This window comes from Leptodactylus fuscus, chromosome 2, assembly GCF_031893055.1.
Source record: "Leptodactylus fuscus isolate aLepFus1 chromosome 2, aLepFus1.hap2, whole genome shotgun sequence".
Taxonomy (NCBI): domain Eukaryota; kingdom Metazoa; phylum Chordata; class Amphibia; order Anura; family Leptodactylidae; genus Leptodactylus; species Leptodactylus fuscus.
This window is the reverse complement of record NC_134266.1, coordinates 110,515,498-110,538,191: the sequence shown is the minus strand read 5'-3', so window position 1 is coordinate 110,538,191 and position 22,694 is coordinate 110,515,498. Positions and strand designations below refer to the sequence as shown.

General features: G+C 41.4%; 1 protein-coding gene across 1 annotated transcript; it reads left to right on the top strand.

Annotated features, from left to right (window-relative positions):
- The first annotated feature begins 353 nt into the window (after positions 1-353).
- On the top strand, positions 354-21,504 carry LMOD1 (leiomodin 1). The gene is made up of 4 exons (XM_075264383.1): positions 354-423; positions 511-787; positions 13,338-14,765; positions 20,271-21,504. The coding sequence occupies exons 2-4, from the start codon at positions 554-556 to the stop codon at positions 20,295-20,297; spliced, it is 1,689 nt and encodes a 562-aa protein (XP_075120484.1). The 5' UTR covers positions 354-423; positions 511-553; the 3' UTR covers positions 20,298-21,504.
- The last annotated feature ends 1,190 nt before the right edge of the window (positions 21,505-22,694 follow it).

The window sequence follows — 22,694 nt, the reverse complement described above, 5'->3', positions numbered from 1 at the left end:
GTGCACTGCATGTATCTCTAGTGCAATCAACAATAGATCACTTTATGGCAAGTATAAGGCACTCAGTAATGCTACATGGATTATAAGGCCAGTGACAAGCCCAGCATCTATATATACATCACTTAGAGGTATACAGAGATCCTTGACCAAGTCACATGTCTCAGTTTATTAACTCCCAGCCTTCAGTGATTTCCATAAAAAGAGATGTATCCTCTCTCTAAATTTGGGCATGAGTGGAACATTCACAAGAATGTCTTGAATTCGAGCCCCTGGGAGGGAGAGGAGGGGGCGTTCCAAGGGAGGAGAGACATTGGTAGGTTTCTGTGACAGCACAATATCCACTGGAGGAGACACTAGCACACACCTGAGGGTGTTCCTGGTTCTAGAGCATCAGGGAATTTCCTCTTCAAACTGTTATCTTGGGTGTTATTTTAAAGAAAAGGACTGCAAGTTTCTTTTGTGCCAGGAAGGTTTGTCTGGAGCTCAGGATTACTTATCCATCCTTTATAGGTTTCCATCTCATCTTTTGCCCCAACCCTCAGAATCAAGCATCATGTCCCGGGTGGCCAGGTACCGTCGACAGGTGAGCGAAGATCCAGATATAGACAACTTGTTGTCCACGTTGTCTCCAGAGGAGATGGAGCAGCTGCAGAAGGAGCTAGATGCAGGAGACCCTGAAGCTGGAGTGTCTGCTGGGCTGCGCAGGGACCAGACTGAGAGGGCATCAAGTCAAAGGGAAGCAGAGAGGGAGAGCAAGAGACTGGCCCAGGCACAAGCCGTACCTGAGGTAACTTATCTTCAGCACATAAAACTGGAATGCTATGTCTTATCTGTCATACATATTCTAAAGACATTGTAGAAATGACTCATAAGTGGGTGTAGAGTGTCCATATTAGGAAGTTCTCAGAAATCCGAGTCAAACAACAGATTACTGGTACTTCACGACTTCAGACTCCTGACACTCATCTCTGACTGACACTAGGTTCACACCAATGTTCGGCCCTCCATCGTTTGGGTCTGCATGGACACCCGTGGACCTCATAGTCTATAATGGGGTCTGTCAGGTTCCAGAATAAAACTTTCGGAGAAAAAAGTCCTCCGTGCAGGACTTTTCGCTGCCGATTTTAGGAGGAAATTGCGGCGGAGTCTCCTGAGGATCAGCAGTCAGCAATGAAGTATATACAGTTTATCTTCTAGTGATTGCTGACCTCACTGCTCACCCTCAGGAGTAGAAGATACTTTGTATGAGTGTTGCCGGATGAGAAGCGCATATGAGCTCTGATACCTGACTTCTGACTTCAGAAAGCACATACAAGCCAGTAAGCACATATAATGGTGGAGATTTATCAAGTGAAATGCACCATAATTCTGCTATAATTTCATCAGTAATTTACCAAAAAAGCTTCAGGAACTTTTAGTTCAACTAATCACTGGTGTAATGTGTCTGTATAGCGTAAGGCTAGGTTCATATCTGCAAGCGAGTCTCCATCGTTCTGGTCTGCCTCTAAACCAGTGGCTACCTGCAGACCCCATAGACTGTAATGCAGTCCGCCAGTTATCTGTCATCTGTCTGCTGTCTTTATACTGGAATCGGCAGAGTAAAAGTCCTCCGTGTTGAACTTTTCCCTCCAGTGATTGCGAACAGGACTTTTCTCTGTGCCAATTTTAGTATAAAAATGGTGGACAACTGAAAGACATCCGGCGGACCCCATTATAGCGTGTAACCGTTGTTTTAGTGGCCTGGCTCTCTTTCATTACGGTCCGCTGGGGACCCGCATGCAAATGTAAACCTAGCTCTTGTGTGGTTTTTGATAAATCTACACCATTGGATGTGCTTACTGGCTTGTATGTGATTTCTGACTGATCTCTGATGCTAGCTTCAAACCAGCATCTGCATGAGTACCTGAAAGATGATTAAAAACCAGTTACATGCAGACACCCGCAGACCCCTTAGGAATCTGCCTGGCCGGTTTCAGTATAAAATTAAGAAAAGTCCTCCAAAACAGATGTGAATCCAGCCTGAGTCTCACTAGTCGGGTATAGGCCCCTTGCAGACACATGTGGCCTGACCACTAGCCGTGATTGAATGGCACATCTGGCACACAGGCCGTGCTTCCACGGCCCTATTAATTCATTGAATAGGAGCTGCAGAAGCACGGCCACAAAACTGGACAGGGCCTGCCCTGAATTTTGTGGTCCAGACTTTCGGACCGCACACTGGTCTATATAATACATTGTCATGTGTGGGGACTGATAGAAATGAAAGGGTTATTGTGCTATCTGGGAAAAACCTGGAGAGCACACTGAACTTGGCCCATGGCTGTCTGCAAGGGGCAATACAATGTATCTTCTACTCCTGAGTGTGAGCAGTGAGGTCAGATACAATCACTAGAAGATACACTGTATGTGCTTCATAGCTGACGTCTCTCAGAAGTCATGTAAAAGAGTTGGCCACTACCATTAATCTAATGTTTGACTTTGTTTTCTGAGGGTGTCCTAACATGGACATTGTACACTTACTGCACCATACTGAGGCAAGTCATCTTGTCAGAGTATAGTGCACATCATGTTATGCCCACTGCCAAGCTCCTTGTGACCTTCAAGTCACAACAAAGATTTTTTTAATCTTACCAAAGTTTTATGGAAACTTTTTATTCAGAAAATTATCAGTAAGTAACAGTTACTATGGTGTACAGCTTTTCAGGGAATGTGGTGCTCTGAATGGAGTCTAGGCATACCAGTAATAGCAGATCTGTGCCACTAGGAGCAGAATTCCTATTAGGTAGTGCTCATAACAGCTCAGTGAAATTCATTGAAGGTGGAGGTACAGCTGGGTTACCTAGACCCGAGGCAAAGATTTAGTGCGCGTGCACCTGAAGTTTAACTCAGAATGAAGCATGTCCCAGACAAAAAGAAGTTACCCAATGTCACAATGTCACTGCGCCAATTCAGACGAGAAGCCCCAGAAGGTTAAAATCAAGATTTAGGAATCTAAATCAGGCTATAGACTTCCACTCTGGACTTGTAGATGGGAGAAAGTCATTGCTCAGACTACACTGGTGGCAGTTTTTCTCTTAGAGCTCTCACATAGCCAGCCAGTACCTTACTCTGCTGTCTGCAGATGGGATCTTCTTCCTTCTGGACTAGTTATACTGGCTTGGCTATTATTCCAGGATTATGCCCTTAGGTATCTTTGAAAACCATGTATTAATCTATAGCGGCTACCTTTTAATAGGTGGCGCTAGAAGCAAATTTCTGTTTTTCACCAATGAGGTTTTATTAGTATTCCTCCTCAAGAACAAAAGAACCAAGCAGTTGGAATCTAACTGCCAGATCTTTGTGTTCCCTGACATTTGCGGTCAGGGAAGAGTCAGGAGGGCCCCCATTCACAACATGGTAATCTAAACCTGTTGATGTCAGTGGATTTGTCTATATGTAATGTGTATGGCTAACCTAAGAGCTCATTCACATGACAGTGCCGTGCACTCAGCTGTGAAATCAGCCCAAGAAATTACCTATTAAAAGAACAGTCGTGTGACTACATCTATTTTATATATATATATATATATATATATATATATATATATATATATACACACACACACACTCCAAAAAAGCAGGCGGCACACCAAAAATTGTGAAGGAGGTTTATTGCCTCATGCTGAGACGTTCGGCTCCAAGAGCTTGTTTCAAGCATTGGAGCCGAAACGTCGCAGCATGAGGCAATAAACCACCTTCACTTTTTTTCACAATTTTTGGTTTGCCGCCTGCTTTTTGGAGTTATATTCAACAGGATAAATCCTCTTCCCATTGGTGAGCACCCTATGCCTATACTGGTGAGGTCATATATATTTTGTCTAATATATATATATATATATATATATATATATATATATATATATATACAGTGGGGCAAAAAAGTATTTAGTCAGTCACCAATAGTGCAAGTTCCACCACTTAAAAAGATGAGAGGCGTCTGTAATTTACATCATAGGTAGACCTCAACTATGAGAGACAAAATGAGAAAACAAATCCAGAAAACCACATTGTCTGATTTTGTAAGAATTTATTTGCAAATTATGGTGGAAAATAAGTATTTGGTCACCTACAAGCAATCAAGATTTCTGTCTCTCACAGACCTGTAACTTCTTCTTTAAGAGTCTCCTCTTTCCTCCACTCATTACCTGTAGTAATGGCACCTGTTTAAACTTTTTATCACTATAAAAAGACACCTGTGCACACCCTCAAACAGTCAGACTCCAAACTCCACTATGGTGAAGACCAAAGAGCTGTCGAAGGACACCAGAAACAAAATTGTAGCCCTGCACCAGGCTGGGAAGACTGAATCTGCAATAGGCAACCAGCTTGGATTGAAAAAATCAACTGTGGGAGCAATAATTAGAAAATGGAAGACATACAAGACCACTGATAATCTCCCTCGCTCTGGGGCTCCACGCAAAATCTCACCCCGTGGGGTCAAAATGATCACAAGAACGGTGAGCAAAAATCCCAGAACAACGCGGGGGAACCTAGTGAATGAACTGCAGAGAGCTGGGACCAATGTAACAAAGCCTACCATCAGTAACACACTACGCCGCCAGGGACTCAGATCCTGTAGTGCCAGACGTGTCCCACTGCTTAAGCCAGTACATGTCCGGGCCCATCTGAAGTTTGCTAGAGAGCATTTAGATGATCCAGAAGAGTATTGGGAGAATGTCCTATGGTCTGATGAAACCAAACTGGAACTGTTTGGTAGAAACACAACTTTTCGTGTTTGGAGGAAAAAGAATACTGAGTTGCATCCATCAAACACCATACCTACTGTAAAGCATGGGGGTGGAAACATCATGCTTTGGGGCTGTTTCTCTGCAAAGGGGCCAGGACGACTGATCCGGGTACATGAAAGAATGAATGGGGCCATGTATCGTGAGATTTTGAGTGCAAACCTCCTTCCATCAGCAAGGGCATTGAAGATGAAACGTGGCTGGGTCTTTCAACATGACAATGATCCAAAGCACACCGCCAGGGCAACGAAGGAGTGGCTTTGTAAGAAGCATTTCAAGGTCCTGGAGTGGCCTAGCCAGTCTCCAGATCTCAACCCTATAGAAAACCTTTGGAGGGAGTTGAAAGTCCGTGTTGCCAAGCTCTAGAGGAGATCTGCATGGAGGAATGGGCCAACATACCAACAACAGTGTGTGCCAACCTTGTGAAGACTTACAGAAAGCGTTTGACCTCTGTCATTGCCAACAAAGGATATATAACAAAGTATTGAGATGAAATTTTGTTACTGACCAAATACTTATTTTCCACCATAATTTGCAAATAAATTCTTACAAAATAAGACAATGTGATTTTCTGGATTTGTTTTCTCATTTTGTCTCTCATAGTTGAGGTCTACCTATGATGTAAATTACAGACGCCTCTCATCTTTTTAAGTGGTGGAACTTGCACTATTGGTGACTGACTAAATACTTTTTTGCCCCACTGTATATATATATATATATATATATATATATATATATTTATTTATTTATTTATATATATTAATATATTTATAGGAAGTGTGCTAGCTGTTAATACAATAACTAGTACACAGCTGTTGAATCTTGCCGTGTGAACATGCTTTTCATCTTTTAAATGTGCTACAGCATGCAGTGGTGTTATTTGATCACCAGTATGGCCAGCAGGTTAATGCTCTTCATCCAGGGGTGAGTTTGCTACGTATAACGTTTTCTTAATCAATTCCTCCAATTATTACAAAGCTCCAACCTCTTAATGCTGGTGCATATCTGGAACTCCTTTGCATGACAATTAAAATCTATCTATGGTAAATCTGTCAGGATGAAGCATCCTCGCTCTGGCCCCCCCCCCTCTGAACCCTACCCAGTTCTGTCTATATTTTCAATAGTGACAAGTGCATTGGATTGTATTTTAAAGGAAAACAGCTGTGTGCCAAAAAATGTATCATTTTTACATTAGGTTCACACTACCGTCACCTAACCGTGGATTTGTGGAATGGTGGACCACAGAAAAAGCGGTTACACTCGGAGTCCGACAGATTCCATTGACTATAATGGGGACCATCGGGTATCTGTTGCTTTAGGCTCCATTCCCACAGAGTAACGCACCGCTCATTTAGACACGTAAACACGTGTCAAAGCGAGGTGCTTCAAAACAGATCCCATTGATTTCAATGGGTGCCGGCTTACGCGCACTACACGTTGAAATCAATGGGAGGCTTTATAATTTCACACGTGGATACGCAGCTTTTTTTGCTGCAGATTTTGTTGTGGTTTTTTGCGCCAAAGACAGGAGTGGATTGAACAAAAGGTAGAAGTATAAGTATACAACGAAAAAACACCTAAAAAAATAAACAAAACCCAGGGCTAGAAATATATATAGAACAAAAGGAAAACGAACAGCCCAAAAAAGGAAATCGAAAAAATAAACAAAAAAAATCAATTTTAGTAAAATACTATCAAAATTTTTATTATAACATCATGAAATATACAATATATAATAAGTAGCAGCAAAAAAGGGGCAGATGTTACAATACTCAAGACACCACTTGATGGGATGTCCAATCGGGAGAATACATGATATCACAAATATTTGTAAGGTGGTAATACCTAAGTACAAATGCTATATACACAGTACGCAAATTAAACAAATGTTGGACTATAATGAGTAATAAATGAATGTTGCAATAACTTACAAAAAATACCCAAGTGGATGGTAAGTAAGGGAACTAGGATTGAATAAGGATTAGGAATACTCTAATATAAATGTAAAATATAAATAAATATGTGAATCCTACAATTCAACCAGTGATATGCACCATCATTCACAAAATGAAAAGTCCAGCAGATGGTAAGAAACATATAAGATGGATCAATCCATATAGCAAAAGGCAGACTGTGTATACAAATAAAGTTAATTATGCAATGGCTCAGTCATACTGGGTGCCACCATTACTAATGTATAAATAAACAAGTGATACCTGTAGACATGATATAAACGCCGATAGGAGGCCCACCAAGGACACACGACAATGCAAAGCTTCCTCAACGCGTTTCACCTACATAAGTAGGCTTCCTCAGGAGGTAAGTATGCATAAGGACAAACATGTAGCCTTATATACCTGTGGTTGAAGTGGACGACATCTGGAGCGCGTCTCCTCGTTGATTACGGCATGCGAGCGGTCTGCGCATGCGCATCACGTGTCGGCAGCGTCATAGACGTGCCGGTCACATGATCGCACTGAGCAGAGCGTGTCACATGACGCCAGAGCAACGAGGAGACGCGCATCTCGCCGTAAGAGGATTTAAAGACCAAGATACTGGCATCCAGCCAAATGTTATTAAAACTGCAAATGCCTTAGTAAATAAAAAGTGTTAAGTTACCATTAATGTGATGTGTACAATGAATGAAAAAAATTTATTAAAATATCCAAGGGGCTACATAAGTTATAATTAACCCCAGGTGTGCTATGTATATTTACGTGACTTATAACAAATTAAATAGTGCGAAACCATACACACTATAAGGCCATATTATAAGACCAATACATAATAAAGATAAGATCAAACATTGTGTAAACCAAAAAAGTGCTAATGTGCAAGAGTAAAGAGATATTCTCCCCTATATATATATATACACATATAAACACACACACATCCATACCTATACATATATCTCCAGACCTAATTTTATATACATGCAAAAATAAAATAAATAAAATATATATAAATAAATATTGAGTGAATCAAATTTAAATATAATTTTAAAATTTTTTAAGTATATGAAGTGAAAGAAGTGTCAATACATTAAGGACACATAGCATAAGCCAGTGTCAAAAGTGAAAAATCATAAAAGAAAAATGTGAAAAAATATGAAATAAATGCAAAATTACACATCCAATTCATATAACAATACATATTTACAACCGAACACAAAGGACAAATAGCAGTATTAAAAATTGCACAGTTATCCTGAGATAATACTTAAAAACAAAAACATTTCTGTTTTAGTTTTATTTAATATAGTAAATAGTTTGATTAAAAACAATTCGGCGATGATAGTTCTCCAGATGATATGTTTCACATTGCAATCCAGTACTTGATCAACCACGACAGCATATGACTAAATAAGAAAAGACAAAACACAACCAGAATCAACAATAAACTCACATATAGTACAATAAAGACATAATTACGCTACATTGCCACCAATACAAAAAAAATAAAACATTAAAACCATCAGTAAACGTGATGTGTCTTTACAGAAAAGGTCCAAAATTAATTGCCTCATTCAATCCATGAGGAGCCACCGTATTGAGGTTCACAATCCACCTAGTCTCTTTTTGTAGGAGGGCCCTACGAATGTCGCCACCTCAGGATCCCAACTGAACTCGATCTATCCCACATACTTTCAAACCAAGTGGGTTACAGTTGTGAAACTGTTTAAAATGTTTAGGGATAGGTTGTAGCCTTTCTAGGTCTTGTGCAGTAGCAGCAGATCTAATCTTGCTTGCATGCTCAGAGATTCGCGTTTTTAAACTTCTAGTAGTCATGCCCACATAGATAAGACCACAGGGACATGTGGCATGATACACGACAGCCGTCGTGTTACAGTTGATGTAGTGTCTAATCTGGTAGTTAGTATTTCCAGAAGAATCACCAAATGTGGTAGTTCTATACATAAAAATACACATAGAACATTTCCCACATGGGAAAAATCCATTTTGTGGGCCCCTAAATCCAAAAATCCCACTTGGTTTGGCTACATAGTGGCTATTAACAAGAATGTCACGCAAATTGCGTGACCGTTTCCAGGTAATATTCGGTGTAGGTGGTACAAGATTAGCTATTGTGGGGTCAGTTAGAAGTATGGACCAGTGGGTCTTTAATACCTCCCGAATGTCCCACCACCTTGAATTAAAGGTGGTTACAAAACGTAGTGGCTGATTATCTTTGTTCCCACCTATATCGGAGGACTGATCATTTTTACTCACCAAAAGTGAATTTCGGTCCGAATGCTTAGCTCGAAGGTAACCCTGTTGGATGGTCTTTCTATTGTAACCCCTGTTCCGAAAGCGGGACGCAAGATCACAAGCTTGATTTTCAAAATCCATTTCATTAGAACAAATGCGTTGAAACACGCAAAAATTGTCCTGTTGGTATGGCTTTAATCACCTTGTGGTAGTGAGAGGAGGTGGCGTGCAGGAGAGCATTTGTTGAGGTGTTTTTCCTAAAAATATTAGTAGAAATGTTTCCATCAAGATCACGTGTAATTAAGAGATCCAAAAAATCCACCTGTACAGCACTGTACCTCCAGGTAAGGCGAATGTTCATGTCATTTTTGTTGAGGGCACCCAAAAATTGATCCAACTGCGACGCCGAGCCCTGCCAGATGAAAAATACATCATCTATATATCTGTACCACTGGAGCACGGTGTCGAAACCTTGGACAAATGGGACCATCTCCCTCTCAGCCCCAGGAATAAATTGGCATATGAGGGTGCACATGCCGCCCCCATTGCCGTTCCCTGGAGCTGCAGGAAGAGGCGGTCTTTAAACAAAAAAAAATTATGGGTCAAAATAAAATGTAATAATTCCAAAATAAATGAAACAAAAATTGGGTCCAAGTTGGTCATTTTCAAAAAGAATTCTGACGCACGTGCTCCATGACCATGACAGATAGATGTATATAGGGACTCGACGTCGCAGGTGACCATAAGGGTGCCCTCATCCAGATGTAACCCATCAAGAAGTATAAGTATAGTCTCCATTACTTTTGAAGTAATTCTTGGCTTTGACTCTAAAAAACGCAACAAAGTCTGCAAGAAAAAAAAGTTGTGTTTTGGCTTTGTGGGGCCTCAGCCTCAGGGTGAGTTCACACTGAGTATACGCCAGCCTATTCTGAACGTAAATCACGTTCAGAATCAGCGGTGTATAAAGCAGTTCCCATTCATTTCTATGGGAGCCGGCATAGGAGTACTCAGTGTGAATTCACCCTTACAGTATCTTTTAGCGGCTGTTTTACTTCAACTTAAAGAAGTGCTTTCTGTGCCAGAGATGCTGCAGCATTGTTAAATGACACAAAGATCCTCCCCGACCTGGCAATTTGTAAATTAGGTGGTTACTGTAGCAATCATTTATTGGTATACTGATGTAACTGTTTGCTGGACTGGCACCCCCTACATCCATCCTAATTGCACCCAGGCTCCGTACTCACCCTGCTGCCGGTACACAGTTTGTCAACTTATTAATATTCAATTTTGTGACATAAAAAAAGTTACAATTCTGTAATTTTTACTCCACTCTCGCCATATTTGTGAAAAGGAATGTGCAGGGCCACTGACCCCATCAGATTTATCATCATATAAACCAATTTCATAAATGAGGTGGATCTTTCAGCGGAGCGCAAATGTACAAAATGATGATCTTTAGATTTTTTCCCCCAGTGGATCAATTCATCAAAAATAGTCCAGGGGTAGGCAACCCCTAACACGCGTGTCAAGAGTGGCATGCAAGCAGTGGCATTAGTAGAAACGGCTGGGCCCCATGGCAAGCTTTTGACATGGCCACCCACCCCGACCGACCCCCACCTCCACATTCCTGCATGCACTATTATGCCCCATTGTGGCCCCTGCACACAGTATTATGCTGCCAAGACACATAAGACTGACCCCCAGAATCACAAGCTTCAAGAAGGCCCTGAAGATTCACCCTATTCAGGAAGGCCTAAAACCCCCAGTAACACTACTGCCACCACATTACCATCTGAACAGTCTCTCCCCTCACCTTCTCTATCCCTCTTCCCTTATAGATTGAAAGCCCTTGTGGGCAGGGCCCTCTATCCCAGTGTGCCAGTTGCTCATTGTTAGTATTGTATTTCTTTTGCATATTTTGCGTATTGTATGTAAATCCTGAAATGTACAGCATTATGGAATTAATGGTTCTATATATTCTATATAAATAAACAATGATATTAATAGTGGCCCCTGTACACAGTATTATGCCCCATAGTGGTCCCTGCACACAATATTATTCCCCATAGTGGCCCCTACACACAGTATTATGCCCTAATGTGGACCACCTATGAACAATTATTTTTATAAGTTTGGAGACTGGTCGTTCTTGGACACAGGGATACCTAATGTGTGTTTCACAGTAATATTATACTATTAGATGTATTCTTGGGAAATTGATTTGAACTTTTTTTTTTTACTATTTTATTAGCCCTCCCTAGGGGGCTTGAACCTGCAATCATTTGAGTGCAATACTACTGTATTGCAGTCTATGGGAGATTCGCTATATAGATATTGAGGCTGGTCATAGACATAATATAAACACAATAGACTTAATATAACATAGGCCACATCCAAAACTGCTAACCAAACATTACTTTCCTTGGCCCTCTGATTATTATATTCTGGGGTCTGGAAAGCCCCCAGAGTATAATGATAGCAGGGTTTGTGGAGTTTGCGGGCCCACGGCCTCACTTATCGATCCCCAGTCCTGTTCACAGCCGCATCTGCAGAAGGGAAAGTGCAGGTGAGCCAGAGAAAGGATCGCTAAATAGTAAATAGGTGGGAACCTTGTGCGGAACCTATGACAAATATTTTAAACTTACCCAAATAGAGGCCTTAGAAGCCATTATAAATGGGGTGCTCACCTGAAGTAGTTGTATAAAGTCAGCATTGATTATCTAAAGAAGGCAGCTTCCTTTGGTAGATGGCATCTTAGGTATTCCAAGGCCGTACGATGCAGGATATTTCTTTATAAAGCTTAGAAAAACTCAAAGGAAAAACTCCCAGAACAGGTTTTGGGGTTTAATTGCACCAAAAAGTGTATGTGTAAGGGAATTGCTAGAAGAGCAATTCCCCAGTAGTTGTTGGTGAAACCTGGAAGGAAATGAACGACAAGACAGTGATTCCTAAGCTGAACCCATTCGCTGTCCCTGCCTACTTGCCTCACTGCTCTAGGTGGCAGAGGACAACCAGGCGGCAGTCCCTTTTTATGATATACGTGATAACACAGAACACAGAAAAAGACAAACAACAACAACAAACAGGATGTCAGCTAGCCAAGGGGTTGGAACTAGTTGAGCAGCGCAGTACAGAATCAAAATCCAAGAGAATAGTCACAAGAAAAGCCAAAGGTCATAAATATAAATACAAACAGTAATATATAGAGCCAGCACATACAGAAAGGCAATAGCAAGCATTAGGAAGTGGGCTGGGAAGGTATTTAAAGGAATCCGCCCTAGACTTGATTGGCCAGGAGCAATGTCAATCAAAAGCACTAAGTTAACTCCCTAGTACACAAAGGAACAAAAACACTGGCTGGACTGACACACAGCATCGGATCCTTAGCTGTGCAGCAACAATAAGTGCAAAGGATCACAACTGAACCTGGCTCCTGTGCTGCAGTGTGCAACAAAGGATGGCGCAGAGGCCCAAGTAGGCAAGGATGTTACAGTATGTTTCATATGTCCATGATCTGATGAAGGGGAGCACTTTTTGATGCAGTTAAACCCCAAAATGCATTCTGTGACATGTAATAAAAGGTTAAAAAATATCTTTGACTGATCTCTAAATACTAACAATTGGTGAGGAGTGGGGATACTTGGAGTTTTTCCTTTGAGCTTTTCTAACCTTTACAAGAAATATCATGCTCTATCATATGAGAATGAGTTGTCTGAAAAGTTAGTGACCGTTGTGAGAAAGTGAAGGGTGTGGTATGGGAGAACAGATATTTTCCAGCCAGGCAGTTAAAGGGTGCGTGGTAAAAGCCCACAGCAGGGAGGTCCTGTGGCTAGTTAAAGTCTGATAAAGGTTGTGTGTGAGAACTAGGGGGCGCTGCTTTTTTTAGCTACATTTTTCTATGTGGGTGCTTAGGCTTAGGCCAGACTACAGTAGTGCGACTGATAATTTAGCTGTAAAGTATTAGACAGTGCAGCTGGTAGTCGTTCTTGAATTATTTCTATGACCGATCCCCTCAGTAATATGCCAGATTAAACTAGCCCACCATTTAATAATAAACTGACTCTCCTGCCCTGGAGCAAAGTGGCAAAAGATCAGCTGAATTCTAACAATCTTACCACACATATAGTTTTGGTCTCATTATGGCTAAAATATACAATGGTAACCAAAATCCGATATTTTGTCAACTTTTACTCCACATAGAGCTGTTATTGTTTTTTTTTTTGTTTTTTTTTTTTTTAAAAAATATTTGCATGTTTGTTTCCTATTAAAATTGGTACTTACAATGTAATGTTAAAGTCTATAATAAGCAAGAAAAACATTAACTGACCTTAGAAAACTTTTTCAGAGTGGAAAGTCTTCAGAAAAGACAAAACAAGAGTCACAAAAAGAAGACAAGGAAAGAGAAAAGACAAAGAAAGACAAGGAAAAAGAAAGTCGTGTAAAAGAACCTGCTACAGATAAAAAACTGGAAGATACAAAAGACACCAAAACAAAGGCAAATAAAGAAACAGAGAAACCAAAGGATGACCGAGTCAGCAAAATGAGGGAGAGGTTCAGGCAAGAGAAAAACAATAGTACAATAGATAAAGACAAATTAGAAAGAACTCCATCTAAAAAGTCAGATGAAGAAAAAAGTCCAAAGCAAATTGGGAAGCCTAAAACAGAAAAAGCAGCTACTGAACAGAAAGTAGAGAAGACGGTTACAGAAAAAGTGGAAAAAAAAGAAGTTGCAGAGGTAGAAGCTGAAAACAAACTAGAAAAGAAAAAAAAATCCGAAAAGATCCCAGAGAAACCAGGGAGTGTACAAGCAAGTAAAAATATCACTCAGGAAAAGCAAGCGGCTGACCAAGAAAAGAAGACTGTGCAGAACACAGAGCAACCGCGAGCGGAAAATGGATCTAAGAACGCGACAGAAGAGAACAAAGATGATGAATCTTCTAGTATATTTGATGAACTCCTAGAAAAAGTGAAAAATAATAAAGATGATCTAATAGAGCTCAACCTAAACAATTCAGATTGCATCAATATTGAGACCCTGATGAGTTTTACAGAAGCTTTAGAATTTAACACTGTAGTTAAGACCTTCTCCTTGGCTAACACTCGAGCTGATGACCATATTGCATTGGCCATTGCTGCCATGTTGAAGTCCAACAGAACCATTACTAGTATCAATCTAGACTCCAACCACATTACAGGAAAGGGCATATTAGCCATATTCAGAGCTCTACAGCACAATGACACCCTTACTGAACTTCGCTTCCATAATCAACGCCATATATGCGGTGGGAAAACCGAGATGGAAATAGCAAAGATGTTAAAAGAAAACACTACTCTCTTAAAACTTGGTTATCACTTTGAACTAGCAGGGCCACGCATGACTGTTACTAACTTGCTAAGTCGCAACATGGACAAACAAAGACAACGAAGAATTGCAGAGCAGAAAGCATTAAAAGAAGCAGAGAACAAAAAGAACTGTTTGGAAGTTCCCAAAGTAATTCCTCCTCCAAAAGATCCACCCAAGTCTTTGTCAAAGACCGCAGCCAGCAGTACCCAAAAGAGCGCTCCAAAGAAAGGTGGCCCACCTGCCCCTCCTCCTCCACCCCCTCCACCAATGGGTCCTCTGGCACCACCACTTATTAATGAGAACATTAGAAACTCTTTATCCCCTGCTTCACAGAGGAGAATAGTAGAAAAGACTGGACCTGCAGAGAAGAACTCAAGAGATAAGCTTCTCGAATCTATTAGGTCCAGTAATATCAAACAGCTTAAAAAGGTATTTTTAAGACATCCAGCTATGCTTGTAACATATATTGTGATACATTTCTAAACTGATGTACTAACAACAATCTTCGATTCAAATTAATCATCTTACAGGAAGACGATCCAAGATCCACTTAGGTTTTCACTTACTGTATGTTGTCTGCATACAGCACTACGCCCCCATATGAAATAAAATGGAGACAATCGGGGGAATTTATTAATCTCACAATGCCAGTTTTCTGGTGCCAAAGTCTGCCACTATTTTAATTTTACGACTGGCGTAGATGTCAATTCTGGCACATGGAACCACCTGTGGTGTGGAAGTAAGGATAGATAGGTCAGAGCCTCTCAATAATTGTGGCACGTCCATGTCTGCTGCCAGCACAAGCAATATTAAGGCTGGTGCATTAACAAATTCCCTGCGTTATCTCTATAAGGCCTTATTCACACATCAATGTTTTGGTCACTGTTTTGCAAAACCAGGAGTGTAGACTAGACAGAAAAAAAGGTATAATGGAAAGTTTTGCACCTGTCTTGTATTTTCCTCCTGGTTTTGGCTTACTAAAACTGATGCAAAACACCAACCAGACCAATGTGGTCAAAACTCCTTCTTGCCTCTGTATGCATTTATGGGTGTAGTATCTAGGCTTTGTTAGACTTACTTCTTACGTCTTGTATAAGCTTTAAAGGGATCCTATCATTTAAACACTTTTTTTTTCTAGTTGACACGTCGGAATAGCCTTAAGAAAGGCTATTCGTCTTCTACCTTTTTCAGTCGCCTCCGGCCCGCCGTTCAGAAGAAATACCAGTTTTTACCGGTATGCAAATTAGTTCTGACGCAGCACTTGGGGCTTCCCCAATGCTGCCAGAGAACTCTCTCCAGCGACGCCTCCATCTTCAACAGCAACCACCTTTTCTGCAGTCTTCTTCCAGCTGGGGGTCACACTCCGGTGCCTGCGCATTCGGCTCTGCCATCAGGACGCAGGCAAGAGCTGAGTACACAGGCCAGCCGGCAGCCATTTTTTTGGAGGCAGCTTACGCGCGCATGCGCAGTACGCTCCTGTAGTGCTATGGAGAACAGGAACGTATTGCGCATGCGTGCATAAGCGGGCTCTAAAAAAAAAAAATGGACGCCGGCCGGCCTTTGCACTCGGCTCTTGCCTGTGTCCCGATGGCAGAGCTGAATGCGCAGGCGCCGGAGTGTGGCCCCCAGCCAGAAGAAGACGGCAGAAGAGGCGGTTGCTGTTGAAGATGGAGGCGTCGCTGGAGAGAGTTCTCTGGCAGCACTGGGGATGCGAGAAAACTCATTTGCATACCAGTAAAAACTGGTATTTCTACCGAACGGCTCCCTTTAATACTGTTGTGTGCATGAAACATTTCCATTTAAGCTGGATTACTACGTCATTCACACATGTGCAATCTGTGGACGTGTGAGGCCGTGTTACTAACAGCCAGTCCCTATCCTGCTACTGTATTTTACGGGTGGTGTGCTGTCAGTTTTTTTATCTGCTTTCCAGATGTGATTTTTTTTTTTCCCCACTCTCTATATATGTAAGTCTCTGGATCCATGAAAAAACACATGATACACAGGTGTCATCTGTTTTTTATGTTTTATTTTGTTTTGTTTAAGGACCCATAGACTTTCATTGGTGAGATATATCTGAAATGCGTCAGCATCATTGACGTGATTCTGTCAGAAATCTGTGAAGACATTGAGTGTGTGCGTGTGCCATCCTTCAGAAATGTGGATGGAATATGTACGTGAAATGCGGATCTATGAATAAAGCCTAAGTCTTGCTCCTGCATGTAGGTTGTTGCAAATTGTAAAGACATATTAAAAAATATATTACTATTGTGTTTTACATTGTGAGAAAAGTTAATGAAAATCTGTTTTTGAGGAGCCATGATAACTTAACTAAACTTTCAAGCAACTTTAGACTTTCTGGCAGCATTTCTGACATTAATAAATGGAATATATTTTGTTAAAGGGTTGAGATGAACGAGTACTATTCGAAACTGCAATTTCGAATAGCATGCACCCAAAGCAATGAATGGAGCTGGCTGGCACGCAGACGGAGCGGCGTCCTGCCGCTTAACACCCTGCGTGCTGGCTGCGTCCATTCATTCCTATGGGTTCGTGCTATTCGAAACTGCCGTTTCGAATAGTACTCGCTCATCTCTATAAAAGGGGCTCTATCATCACATTTTAGTGTTTCGCGATAAAGATATGCCTGAATAGCCTTTAAAAAGGCTATTCAGGTGCTGTTAGTCGTTTTTAAAAAGACCCCCCGTTTTTTTTAATTACCTTTGAAATGGTTATGTAAATCACTGTCTTCATGCACAGTAGGCATTCCATGCACCCCCAGTGTCATCTGCATAACTCCACCTACTCCTTTACTGCCTCCAGCATTGTCCTTCCCAGCGGTTTCGATTGAAATTTTGCGTGTGTGCAGTAGCGCTCCCTCCGGAGCGCTACTGCGCACGCTCCAGCGCCAGCTTGCAATGTTATCAAACAGGAATATGGCGGAGGGAGTGCTACTTCACACGTGCAAAATATCAATAGAAACCACCGGGAAGGACAATGCTTGAGGCGGTGAAGAAGAAGGAGCAGGAGGAGTTATGCAGCAAAAAGCAAGATGACGCTAGGGGTGCACGGAACGCCCACTGTACACAAAGACAGTGATTTACATAAGCATTTCAAAGGTAATTTTAAAAAAAACAAAACGGGGGGGGGGGGGTCTTTTTAAAAACGACTAACAGCACCTGAATAACCAGGCATATCTTTATCTCAAAACACTAACATGTGATGATAGAGCCCCTTTAATAGATTCTGGCTCCTTTCTGTGAAATCCGGCATGGAAAATCTACTTTCTTTCGCTGTTTCACTATTGCTAGGTGAAATCTGTAAACTCCTTCTCAATCGAGTATGGGTGGTCGAGCTCATGTATAATATAGGGATGCTGGGAGTGCACCTCAGATTTATCCTGGGTATTTTCAAAGTAGAACATGAAGGCAAGATTGCCATTTCCAGAGATGTCAGCAGTTGAAAACAGCCGGGCTCGGGAGTAGCTGCACATACAGTATATGACAATCCATTCTAACCCCAACTGTGCTTTCAACTACTGATATCTCTAGAAATAATTCAGGTAGAACTGCAATCTTGATGTCATTTGAAAGCTGAGACTATCATCTTTCCAATATATATCTGTTTGAAGTTACATCTCCAAGACTCAGCTTCCCTGTATTGTGCAAGAGCCACACAGTAAGAAGCATTGTATAGGTTTTAGCTAGAGAAAAGGGGGAAAAAGTGGATTTTAGTACAGGATTTCACCTAAAGAAAAATATAAGCAGCAAAAATCATGCAGAATCTTCCTGGAAACATCAATCTGTTAAAGTCTGACCCTTCAAAAGTGTTGATTTATTCTGTTTTTTGCTGGATAATTGCCCCATTTTGCGTGCACCTTTATCTGCAGTTCACTTAAAGGGGTTCTCCCATCTCAACTTTTCAGCCAGGCTGCATGCAGTGTCTGCTTCTCACTTCCTGTATTTCTTACCCTCCTGCTGAACAGGACACAGCACACTTCTGCAGGTCAGATAATCTGCAGATTCTTTTACAGAACAGATTCTGTGTTATCTGTGTGTTTACATAGAGAGCAGACTTGGCTTTATCAGCAAAATGCAATTATCTGAAAGGATTGCTCTGCCGGAACTGAGTACGTGACGTCACTCCCAGGTCCGTGGTTATCGTAACGTAACGTAAACAATGGAAGGAGTAAGGTCACATAGCAGAAGAACAAAGCAGAATTTCTAAAGCAATATATTTAGAAAAAGGCTTCAATTTACATAAGCTACCAGTATAGATAGGACCATTGAGATGGGATCAACCCCTTTAAAGCAATGGGGTGGGTAAATAGTGTGGATCTCTGCGAGTTTACTGAGTAACTCTTCCCTTCCAGCACTTCTCATGAGACTCAAGAGTGTGCATAAATTTTCATCCTACTGTCAGTGGTATACTTAGATGCTTATGGCACTGTATGGTTAAATCTTATATATGCACTGTATATACTAAGTAATGCCTGTGGTCTTTCACAAATGTAATCTTTCCAAAAGCAGCTCTCTCTTCTCCGCACCATACTAAGCTGGAACAGTTAACTCATTAGTATCTATCAGAGGCACAGCTCTCTGCACTGAGTGTCCGGTATAGAGACATTATATCTATGATTATATGCATAGAGCTATACACCAGGCAGAGAAAAGATATGCAATTAGCTAACCCTAATGATTCAGCATGGAGCTCATAGAAGAGATTATTCTTGTGGAGGAGCTGTTGACCTTCCCCCCATCCCACTCCTCCACATACTTCCTGCATTCTCACAGAATTTACACAGTAACAGGTAGTGGATAGCAGATTTAAAGAGGACCTTTCACCACTTTTGGGCACAGGCAGTTCTATATACTGCCAGAAAGCTGACAGTGCGCTGAATTCAGCGCACTGTCGGCTTTCCCGATCTGTGCCCGGTGTGAAGAGCTTACGGCCCGGTACCGTAGCTCTTCTATGGTCAGAAGGGCGTTTCTGACCATTAGCCAGAGACGTCCTTCTGCCTCGCGGCGCCAATCGCGCTGTGCTGTGGAGCCGGGAGGAACGCCCCCTCCCTCTGCTCACACAGCTTGTCCGTAGACTAGCATTATCAGGAGAGGGAGGGGGCGTTCCTCCCGGCTCCACAGCACAGCGCGATTGGCGCCGCGAGGCAGAAGGACGTCTCTGGCTAATGGTCAGAAACGCCCTTCTGACCATAGAAGAGCTACGGTACCGGGCCGTAAGCTCTTCACACCGGGCACAGATCGGGAAAGCCGACAGTGCGCTGAATTCAGCGCACTGTCAGCTTTCTGGCAGTATATAACACTGCATGTGCCCAAAAGTGGTGAAAGGTCCTCTTTAAGTGGCAGGACTTTGAAGCAGTTTTAGGGTGGAAAATGTGGATTTTTACTGAAAGTGATTTACAGTTATGTTCAGAATTGGATGTATTGTCACTTGAGCATAAACTGAGTAAAAAATGCTGCCAGAAAATAAAAAAAAGAAGTTTAGTTACACATACGGATAACTTGCAGATCAGGGGGAGTTCAACAACACAGTTCCGAACTGATCAGGATAGTGGGGGACTTTCATCTCTCATTCTGAATGGAGCGCTATTCATTTCAATAGCGGCCTGGAGATAACCAAGCGCTGCACTCTGCTGAAATGAATCAAATAGTGAGCACCAAAATGACAAGGGGTGGGGGGGGGGGTTGGTGGATGTAAAGTCAGCGCGTCTTATAAAGTGAACGTACCAAAAATTAGTTGTTTAAATGTAAAACAGTATAAAATCCCCCCAATATATCTATTCTACATACATGTATCTGTATAAAAGGCAAAAATTAAGATACAATAAATTCCATTTAAAAAATGTCAGCTTTGTATGCTACAGGTTAGATTTATTTACAAAAGAACAACATTGACACCATGTCTCCTGTTTTATAGGTGGAAGTGCCCAAGTGGCTGAAGTGAAAAAGGATTACAAAAAGGGAAATTTCCTGTTGGACAACATATGTAGGGATATTAATCTTTTGCTTCTGACTCCACATCTGATATTGCCGCAATAATTCAACTTGCCTTAGGGTCCAATTGCAGTCTTGAAGCCTATTGAAAGCATTTCTGTATTATATCATCATGGCCGATTGGCTGCTTGATCTGCAGTGAATAGACACATTTTTACCTACTGGGACTTGCACTCTTACTGTGATCAATAAGGGATCGGTGAAGAATGGGAATTTCTCAAGCACTTTTCCAATATTTGTTGCTTATTACTGAAGCCCATTTTGAAGGTCTCTTTTTGCTACTCTTGAACCAGTTCCCCACTGTCACAATCTCCCCAAAATACATGATATTGCCATTGTTTTGTATATTGTAACACCTATAAAAATGGTAAATGACAATTACTTGTCAGAAAAGGAAACATTTTCTTCCCTGCCATTGAATCCATGAAACACTTTCCTCTGTTACCTTCTCGGCTGTGAACTGGTTAATAGGCACATGGCACAAAGGCCGTGTGAAAACAGATCGGTACTGAGTATCACTTATTAAAATCGCTTTCTTCGCACAGATAGATTTTTTTGAATGACTGTAAATCTATTGCAAAAAAGATTGGTTTAAAGAGCTTAATAACTTTAGAAATGCCTGGGTATTTCCTTTATCCTGCACGTTTCTCAAGTGTTTGTCTGGCACCGCAAATCTCTCTGACAGGCCAAAGATACTTTATGCTTCAATTTTCCATATATGGGAATCATAGCAACTCATTCCTTGTTCTCAGGGTAAGGGAGGGCGAGTGCGCTCGGTGGATAAAATAACAGAAGAGACAGAAGGCTAAGACTCTTAAGGCCATGTGGGTAATATGTCTTGGCTAGAGAAAAGCAGATGCCGCCTTAAATGATTTTGGGGGTATTGGAATGAGGGTAATGCAGGAAAATATTTCACTATTTCGCTTTTGCTTTGCGTTTTCGAATGACTTTGAAAGGTGAGAACTATAGCAAGCAGTGTTTACTTATTAATGTAAGCAAAAAGATCATATCACTCCTGAGTAATATAATACTGGTTTGCTATATTTGGCTTGTGGGTCTTATGTTCTTCTATTCCGCATAGTCAGAATGTAAAATGTATGTATAGGTTCACCAAAGATGTAACAACAAAACAGACAGTATGTATCCAAAGTGGATTAAACTTGGAAAACACAGTTAAGGGTGGAATCTGTCATATGTGCAGTTTATGCAGCCAAATGAAGGAATGGATTAAAGAAGAGAACTATTTTTGTTTTATGGTTTTTCTTTTTTTTTGGATCTATTACTTGGTTTAAAAAAAATCCACATGTGTGAGTCTACCCTTAGGCTACACTCAAATAACAGTGAGAACTGTCCAAGTAACGTCCATTTTTTTCACAGACATCACATGGAAGCATTAATTTCACTGTCAGTGAATGCGGGCTATTTACATGACCATTATCTTGACGGTCTATGTGAAAATATAATGTTATGTCCTGTTTTCAGCCATTTTCACCGATCCCTTCATACACTGAAATATATGGGGGATCTGTGAAAACTGTTGCCCCTCAGGTGCAAGACGACCATGAAAGATGGATGTTTTTCACAGCCATTTTGCACCTCTGTTGTGTGTATGTACCCCTAGGATAAGGCCCCCATGTAGCAAAACAATTCTAAAAAACAATGCAAAAGTGCTTTGTTGCCTTTTTTCTAACCTTATTAAGGTCAGGGCCCCACGGAATGTAAATGCCCGGATCAGCCGCAGGATCGCAGTGTGGACAGGCACGGTTTTGGAAATCGCAGCATGTTGCGGTACCTACGGAAATGCCGACAGTTTCCCCATAGGTATAATTGCAACAGAAAGTTCACAGAATAAACCTATGAGAACTTTCTGTCTAAAGCACTGTAGGAAGAACTGCAATGTGTTGCTGCCGCAGATTTTTGCTGTGGGACGTCCCGTGGGCCCTAGTCTCAAAGGGTTATCCAGGGACTTAAATATACCTCAATTTATCCAGTGGAATCTTCATTATGGACCCAGGGGTTCTGGTGTGGTTCTGATCTCTGGCTCATGTGATCAGAAACCAGCCCCAGACCAGCCCCTCCATTCTTTACTGATTCACCTGGAATTGACTTGGGCTTTACTACAGTCAGTCAGCTGGTCATTGCACAGGTGAATTACCTGTGACATCAGTAGACGATGGAGGAGGCAGAGCAACCTGGGGGTCATGGGCCCATCATGTCAGAACCAGGCCAGAACTCCTGTCCATTGAATAAATCAAGGTAAAGTTAAGGACAACCCCTTTAAATCTATACACTTCTGATTCTGTAGTTGAAATTAAAGTTTAAATTAAAAAAAAAAAACAGCTTACAT

Bases quoted from the DNA above. Each gene is read 5' to 3' on its own strand.
- LMOD1 (XM_075264383.1), top strand. From the start codon at position 554: ATGTCCCGGGTGGCCAGGTACCGTCGACAGGTGAGCGAAGATCCAGAT. The intron at 788-13,337 runs GTAACTTATCTT...AAACTTTTTCAG, and splicing joins AGGCACAAGCCGTACCTGAG to AGTGGAAAGTCTTCAGAAAA. The intron at 14,766-20,270 runs GTATTTTTAAGA...CCTGTTTTATAG, and splicing joins ATATCAAACAGCTTAAAAAG to GTGGAAGTGCCCAAGTGGCT.